At 33.0% G+C, this 9,458-nt stretch overlaps 1 protein-coding gene across 1 annotated transcript; it reads left to right on the top strand.

Moving 5' to 3' along the window:
* Positions 1 to 6,201: 6,201 nt before the first annotated feature.
* LOC121390738 lies at positions 6,202 to 8,299 on the top strand. Its single transcript, XM_041522641.1, has 2 exons — positions 6,202 to 6,710; positions 7,748 to 8,299. Exons 1-2 carry the CDS (start codon positions 6,529 to 6,531, stop codon positions 7,911 to 7,913), a joined length of 348 nt encoding a protein of 115 aa, XP_041378575.1. The 5' UTR covers positions 6,202 to 6,528; the 3' UTR covers positions 7,914 to 8,299.
* The last annotated feature ends 1,159 nt before the right edge of the window (positions 8,300 to 9,458 follow it).

Below are 9,458 nucleotides of genomic sequence, written 5' to 3' on the forward strand. Positions count from 1 at the left end.
TTAATGTTGAATTCTAACTCTATTTTACTTTTTTGGTTATAGTACACCACAAAATAATGTTAAGAAACGATTACAATGTCAAAGAAATAACTATTAATATGTATGAAAAAAATGCAGTCATCGAGTGGACGAATCGTCCGTGGACGAATTGTCCAGTGGACGAACCGTATGGAAAGCACGTTTTTAATGTTATTTATTTTTTAATATTGACGTTTTGCATTGATTACCAACGACTTTCCATTTGTTTCCTACAAGTCAGTAGTATTACAATTTTGTTTTTCGTTAAACTAAGCGATACGGAATGGACGCATTTTAAAAGAAACAAGTAGAAATGATGCCGATAACAATTCCAAGATTTCATAATAATCTTCTTTTTTTTCTTCTTTTTTTTCACCTTCAACAACTTTTTGATCTTGTCTCTTTTCTATTGCCTTCGGCTTGGCAAGCCTTCTGATCGTTCTAGCATTTAGGGTTCGGGTCACTTGTACTTATAGCTATAGAGATCTATAGATGTTGGAAAGATCGGAACTGTGTCCATTAGTCAACTCGCCCCAACCCAAGCATTATACTCATAATACTGTGATGGTGCAATTTTATGGGTATCTGGTCGTTTCGGCCGGTTGCTAGTCACTTCGTACCTTAGTCCTTTCGTTCCATAGTCATTTCGTACCTAATTTGGTCCTTTCGTACCATTGCAAAATTGAAATTCATATCGTACCCAATCTAATTACGTATATAAGATGCAAACACCACCTGCAACTGACTTTATAAATCATTAAATATTTAATTTTGTTCTTAAAAAAAGATCATGTCATTTCGTACCATACACTGAAACAAATGTGTTGTTAATTTAAGGGGCGTTTCTGATCAGCAAAACAAATTTAAAATATTGTCATTGTGTATAATTAATAAACATGAGCAACTGGCTGATTTGGTAGTCAATGTTTTCAGTGGTTGTTATTGTTTATTTCTTAAACAAATAAGATAATAAGTAATAATAAGTAATATTCGACCATTTCAGCTGGTAACTGAAAAAAATTGTTCATATTTATTTATTTATTTATTATTATCAGCATATTTATTAATTATGAATGTAAAAAAGCACACTTTGGTCAGTTGGAGCCAATTTCAGAAAACATCGAAGTGGCCGTTAGTAGTACATACCAAATACGGCTCTTGTCAGGTAAAATGGAAATAACAGTTGACAGGTGTTATGGTAAATCAATAACGATATGCTGCACAATAATGTGTTCTGATTTTCCAACTGTCAAAGTAAATTTTAAAAACAAAACAAAAAAACACTGCTTTTATGCTATGGTCGATTCCTTTTTTATATACTGGTATGAAATGACTATGGTATGGAAAGACTTTTCACAATGGTACGAAATAACTAAGGTACGAAATGACTTTTTGCAATGGTACGAAATGACTAGGGTACGAAATGACCAGGCAGCATGGTATTTACATGTGCTCTACGTCACGAAAAAAGGTCACGTGATGCGCTTCAAATGCATGACAAGTCGAAGGGAATCCGCCGTCTAAAAATAGACTTTATTTGACTGTTGAAGGGGAAAATAAATTGATACGTACGAAAAAATATTTGGCAAAAATGCATATTGAGCTACTACAAACATTTGTGGGGACCAAAAACACATTGGATATACAGATATGGATATTCTGGACAAGGAAATGTAAGTAAATTATCATTCCAACAATTAAAAAAGGTCTTATTAGCCGGAAACTTTATAGCATTGCAACAAAGTCAGGAATGTCCCTTTAAACAAGGAATTTACATAGATATCAAAGTTTTGAAATATGTTAATATATATTTTATGGTACAAAACAGGGTTAGACATTATTTATGGGCCGATACAAATTGGTATCAAATGGTGTAATATCCTAAATGTTGCATAGTATATGAAATGTTCAACCATAGGCAGAATGAACTTACCAGACTGTCTACTCCAACACCAACTTGAACTACACTTGCATATACACACTACATACATATACGTGGACATATTGTATACATATTTTATGTATATAATCATTGCCAGCATTACTCTTACTATATATCTGATTTAACCATTTTATGTTCATATTATGCTGTCCAATGTATGCCATGTCATTTTGTATCATCAATATATAAAATAAATGATTTGAATTCAATATCAATGTGCAGTTAAATACCAACAGGTTATAGCCTAAAGCTTAAGTTAAAACATTTTGTTACATCGTTTTACGATATGACATGTTTCAATGTGTGTACGCTCAACTGTTCCAACATTGATATGTTTATCTTCTTCTGTTATTTAATTTCAAAATACATGTATAATACAACTACATATATTACTGGCCATCTTTTTGTGAAATTATAAAACCATCTGTCACTCATAGGTTTGTCACCCTTTGTTTTCTTACCACATACCACGGCATAGCTGGATGCAAGATATTGGACATTAGATTTTGTGTTGCCATAACCAATTCCTGCCGTGTACTTTATGTGATTCACTAGTTCTTGTTCTTCATCAGAAGAAAACAATCTTTCGGGCCCTGTGTTTGCATCAAGTGATACTTTTACCCTAGTCCTGTCCCTGAGAGTTGATTCAGGGACCCTAAATTCCTACAAGCCTGATATACTGTAGTTCCTGAACAGGTTTCATTATACGCCCGAATCAAATTCTCTGGATCATACTGCCTTTTACATTTCACCTGATGATTATCAAATATCAGTTTTCTCTTTGTACATGGCTTGACTTCCTAAAATATTTATAAAGAAAATTTATCAATACCGAATACTAAACATTTAAACAATTTGTTATTTTGTTTTTAATAGGGAAGAAAAAAAAGAAGAAAAAACCCCTTATACAGGCCCCTATACTGATGTTTGTATTTCGTATATACATAACAAATAAAAATATAAAAAATCAACAAGTACTTTGACGACCTCACTCATTTTATTTACTGACAATGTGAACCCAACAGTTTGTCACGTTAGGATTTTGTGTTAAAATTATGTAGCCTTTATGTGCCTCCATACAAGCCGTCACAAGTAATTACGAACATTTCCTGTACGTCACCTGTCAAGATCAGATAGCAGACGATAGGTTTAGGACAAGTGGAAACTCGGATAGTGAATTTTAAGGAAATTACCAAGACATTCTGCTACAGGGGGGTCATTTATGTTTTCAAGGTTTGTCAAAATGGCGGGTTATTTTTATTTGTTTTTACACTTACAGGAAAATGGAACATTTCGCATTGATTTCTTTGCTTACGTTAAAAACATACTCCCATGTACGTATTTGCATATGTCAACAAACGCTAGGTGGCACTTCCAAATATTTATTACGAAAATAGCCGATGCGACGGAAACTGCGAGCCCGCGGTAATCGCGAGTGGGACTATAATGACATGTAACATTGGTTTTATTATCTGAAAGGATAAATAGGAAATTTGGGGATTCCATAGATTTCTTACACATTCATACGCTACTTCCTGCTGTTTAGTTGAACAGACTAACATTTATAAATTATAATTTCTATGACATAAATAATGTTTAAAACATGTGTGTGACTACCGACAGGAATTCCAAAGTAAATAACATATTACATAGAAACCTTCCAAATTTGCATACCATTATAAACCGGGTTAATACACTTAAAATTATCACATGGGTTTATGACATACACTGTACATGTAGTTATCCCTTAACTATTTTTATCCTGTAATCCATAAGAAATTATATGGAGAAGCTATTATTTATTTTAAATTCAGCTACATTGTATGATCACGTATCATGACATAAAACTTTATTTGTATATACTGTAATGAAAGAAATTATTTAAACCAGTATGTAAATTGAAAGGTACTCTGAAGTAGTCAAGTAGTCGGGCTCATGTCACATGACATATATTTTTTGGTGAGTGACTGCAAATACAGAAATTTATTTATAGTCATTATATCTTGCAAATGTGTGTAGTGATGGCAGAATTTAAAAATGTATTTAGAAAAACAAGCATTCCAAGAGTACTGCTAAACCAATACATGTCCCCTACTGGACCAAGCATTTTTCAAGGGACATAACTGTTAAAAATGGGTAATTACCATGAACGTAACAGAACATGAAGCTATTCACAACATTTTACCTTAATATCTCGAGGCATTGGCAGAATAAAAAAAAACTTAAAATCTAATTTTTCTATCTCCCAAGTACAAGGTCTGTAACTATAAAAAATTGTGATGAAAATGAGACATATAAACACCAATTTTCATCTCAATATGACTAGACATTGTGAAAAAGCATCCGGAAAACTATATGTGGGACTGATGGACAGACAGGACGGATATAAAACCTATAATACCTTCCAGTTGGACCGGTATGGGACTAAAATAATTAACAACAACAATGCTATAAATATGAAATTGATAGGGAACTGAGACAAGACGTTATTTTCAAATTAACACCAACATTTTCTAAGTTTAGTTTCTTCTTAAGATGTCATTGTTCACTTCCATAAAAGGTACACATTGGTGATGTTGAATGTACATGTCTGTCTTTATAAAGCAATATCCAGAGAGGTTTTTAAATTTAAATTTAAAAAAAACTTATTAAAATGGAAAGTTGTTCAAACCAACAAATGTATTATCATGAATGCATGCAACTTTACAATTCTTTACCAGTGGCCATATCTTGTAATGAAAAAATATCGCCAGCTTCTCGCCTCTGTTCCCTGTCAATTTTCATTTTATAGTATTGTTGTTTCAACAGAATTAGTTTTAATTCTTCATTTATTTTCTGTGTTTCTGCTTTTATTTTCAGTGTTTCTGCAATTAGCTTTTCCTTTTCTAAATTGCAAACATCCACATCTATTTGTAGCAGCTCTTTACTACCTGTTTTCATATTTGAATGTTTCAATTTCTTCGCAGTCAGCTTCTGAAATGAAAAATGTATTTGTGCTATAAGTTGTATGAAATAATTATATAAGTATAAAGTTTCGTATATTATGGGTTTTTTATACAGAAAAAGAAAATCATGTTTGAAAATTCTAAAAAATGTGTACAAGACATTTTGGTTATTTGCCTGTTTGTAAGTAATCACCAGTAATGTTATTGCTGATCTGCATTAGACCCCATGCCATTGTACAAGTAAATAGTTTAATATGACTAACAAACAGTGTAAACAAGGTATAACAAATATATTCAAGAAATGAGGTGCCACACATACATTTGGAAATACAGAAATGTATTTAGTCATGATATCTTGGCATTTATTTACTTAAAAAAGTTATTTAATTGTTAGGAATGATACAAAATGGATACCATCATCCTCTACATGTATAGGCTGCACTTCATTTTCAGTGACATCAAAATCTGAAAAGATTTTTAAAAGACGAACAAATAAACATTTATTTCAGTTTGGTTCATCAGGGTATGAATAACAAAAAGCTTACACAAACTGTGGAAATCAGCGAAGTCCATCACACATATATATTCACTTTAAGTGAAAAAACAAATGTGCACAAACAATGATTATCCGTGATTACAGGTAGTATTTTATTGAATTGTTAAGAAATCTGTAAAATGTTTAAGTCTTTGTTGGGAAACGTTTGTATAACTGCTACACATACATGTATCTTTACTGAAAAATGTGCATTACCATGTTCCAATTCAAGAGACCGACACGAGTCTTCTTGCTCGATGACACCTTCTGCAAACACAAATGCACAGTACATAATTATGGTACAATATTGGTTTCAAAATGACAATTAATATAACATGTATGAATTGTTTTTCTTTGATGTGAAAACATGACGTGAAAGTATAACTTCCCAAAACAGGTTTAAATAGGGATATTTTTGATATACATTTTACATTCCGAATATAAATGTGTATAATTGACATGAAATTGAATAAAGACATTTTATTTCATTATGTATGTTAATATTGTGACCTTCCCGATCCACAATAACCACTAACTGGATTAAAAACTTTAATAGACCGCAGAAGTCACGTGTACCAAGATTGATAAATCCGAATTATCCAATCATGGTACTAAACAATTGCCATGTGTACAGGTTATCACATGCAATTAAATACAATTATTAGATATAGACTGTGTGATATTTAATATCACATTATTCAATGCAATAAACTAATTGCCCGATTAATAAATTGACTAAATAGCTAAAACATTGAGCACACACGTTCTTGACAAAATTACATAACAAGTAGCAAGTGTTTAAATGTTTTTATGTAAAATATATATGTTTAAATAAATAAAGTTTTCCCACAGAATTCTGGCGTTTAAGTTAGTAATTAATAGTCACCAAACGAAAATCAGTCCATCACGAAAAGTTCAATGCACGACTGCCAAGGGCTGCTAAACAAGATGACCGGTCGCCGCTCCTTCATGCCTTGTTGACGTGGTAACTTCTGACGGTGCTGGACAGGAGATACTCTAACTTCGAGTTCTGAAGATTGTGCGTTGATTCCCAGTTTATATAGGCATCTGAAGACGTGTGCAACAGAATGCACTCCACAAGAACATCGTGCAGAACTCATAACTTACGATGTAAATTAATTCGCCGACCAATCAAATCATTCCAAAAACGAAAAGCCACCAGACAGGTGCTCCACGGATCACGGTCTGGCTATACGAACAGACAAAAACAAATGTCAGCCACCTTGCCGAACACATGTCTGCTCTCCAGGTAAGTCATTATTTTATTATTTCAGCACGCCGTCGTTGTTTAAACACATGATAGGACATAATGAAATATGTCCGCCAGTTATATTTTATTCTCTCCAGCCAGCGAAACACATAGTCTTCCATATTTTACTTGAATTTTCACCCGACGATAAAAACGTCCATATTACATAACCCAAAGCCAGATTTAACTTAAAACCAGATTATCATAACATCTCCCCCCAATTTTTCAAAAATATTGTTTTAATAAAACAATATTTTTTATTCATTATACACACTTGGGAACACATTCATATGGTCAGTATTATAAATACCATATCATAAAATAACTATATACACATTCCTACAGTAATTCTTATCTATATACAAAACCTTACACACTATAGGAATTGCATAACACTAATCTTCTTAATGCTTATGTTTTCCACTAACCTAACAATATCTCAATTATTTATTCCATTCTAGATAAAGCATCTGCTACCACATTTTCCTTTCCCTTTATATGGCATATCTGAAGATCGTATTCCTGTAACTGCAAAGACCACCTTAACAATCTTTGATTTTTATTTTTCATTTTATGTAAAAACACAAGGGGATTATGATCAGTCCAAACAATAATTGATTCAATTGGGTTACACACGTAAACCTCAAAATGATCCAAGGCCAACAACAGTGATAATGTTTCCTTTTCAACAGTTGAATATTTATTTTGATGACTATTGAACTTTCTAGAAAAGTAAGCGACAGGATGAAATACTCCTTGTTCATTGCATTGTGACAAAACTGCACCAGCTCCAATATCGCTAGCATCTACAGTCAATTGAAAAGGTTTCCTAAAATCGGGTGCCATAAGCACAGGTTTACTCTTCAATATGTTTTTCACACTATTGAACGCATCTTGACATTCTTTGGTCCAAATGTATTTAACATTTTGTTTGAGTAAATTTGTTAAAGGGAAAGTAATTATACTGAAATTTTTACAAAATTTCCTATAATACCCAGCCATTCCTAAAAATATCATCAACTGTTTTCTTGTTTTAGGTACGCCGAATGCATCAATGCTTTCAACTTTGGCCTCAAGTGGCCTTACTTGCCCTTGACCAACCACATGTCCAAGAAAAACAACAGTAGCTTTAGCAAAATCACTTTTACCCAAGTTCACAGTCACCGGGCTTTAGAAAGTCTACCAAACAGTTCCTTGATTTGACTAATATGCTGATCCCAACTATGACTATAAACAACAATATCATCAACATAAGCCTGACATTGTTCTAATCCAGAAATGACCTGATTAATCATTCTTTGGAATGTAGCCTGAGAATTTTTCATTCCAAATGGACAAACCAGATATTCGAATAACCCATCAGCGGTTACAAACGCAGAGATTTCTCTGGCCCGTTTAGTTAATGGTATTTGCCAGTAACCTTTCAAAAGGTCAAACTTGCTAATATACTTAGCAGTTCCTAATTTATCAATGCAGTCATCAATTCGTGGGATAGGAAACGAATCTGATTTGGTCACAGCATTAACTTTGCGAAAATCTGTACAGAACCGTACACTACCATCAGGTTTAGGAACAAGTAAACAAGGAGAACTCCAATTACTAAAACTAGGTTGAATAATGCCGTTCTCAAGCATATAATCTATTTCTTTTCGGATAAGTTCCTGTTTTTGTGGATTAACTCGATAAGCATGTTGCTTAATTGACTTGGAATCACCAACATCAACATCATGTTTAATAACATTTGTTCGACTAGGAACATCTGGGAAAATTTGGCTAAATTCAGAAATGATTTGTTGAACATCACTTTGTTGTTTTTCACTTAAATGGCTGATTTTTAAATGAAGATTAAACAATATCCTCGAATTTACCAATTTCGGCTCAACTGGATTAAAATTATCATCTTTCATCTTAACATCAGAATCTATCCCTGAAAGAATTATTGTATTAGCCAAGACGTTTTCCCGATTATAATATTTTTTAAGCATATTAACATGGCAAAGCTGAGTTTTCTTTTTACGATCAGGAGTACGGATGACATAATCAACCGCACTGATTTTTTTTTCAACAATATACGGTCCTTGAAATTTTGCACTTAATGGTTGATTAACCAAAGGAAACAAAACTAACACTTCTTCCCCGGCATCGAAAGATCTATCTCTAGCTCTTTTATCAAACCATGTTTTCATTTTATCTTGACTATCGGATAACACATTTCGGGATATTTCTCTAACTGTTTGCAATTTTTCCCGCAAATCAATCGCATATTTCAACACACTAGTTTCACTTTTTACCTCCGAGTTTGTCCAAAACTCGTGTAACATTTGTAATGGACCACGAACTGAATGTCCATATAACATTTCAAAAGGAGTGAATCCCATGGATTCGTGATAAGTATCTCTAATCGCAAACATCAGCAAATGAATACCTTCATCCCAGTCTTTACCCTTTTCCAGGCAAAACTTTCGAATCATGGATTTCAAAGTTCCATGAAATCGTTCCAACGCACCTTGGGTTTCAGGATGATAAGCAGAAGAAAAATGATGTTTAATGGCCAATTCATCCATTACTTGCTGAAACAATTTCGAAGTGAAATTGCTACCTTGATCAGTTTGAATGAATTTCGGAAATCCATATCGAGTAAAGATTTTAATCAATTCCTCAACAACTGTTTTAGCCCTAATATTGCTCAGAGGTATGGCTTCAGGAAACCGTGTATTTTTACAAAGAACGGTCAATAAGTATTCTTTA

This window comes from Gigantopelta aegis, chromosome 15 (assembly GCF_016097555.1).
Source record: "Gigantopelta aegis isolate Gae_Host chromosome 15, Gae_host_genome, whole genome shotgun sequence".
NCBI lineage: Eukaryota > Metazoa > Mollusca > Gastropoda > Neomphalida > Peltospiridae > Gigantopelta > Gigantopelta aegis.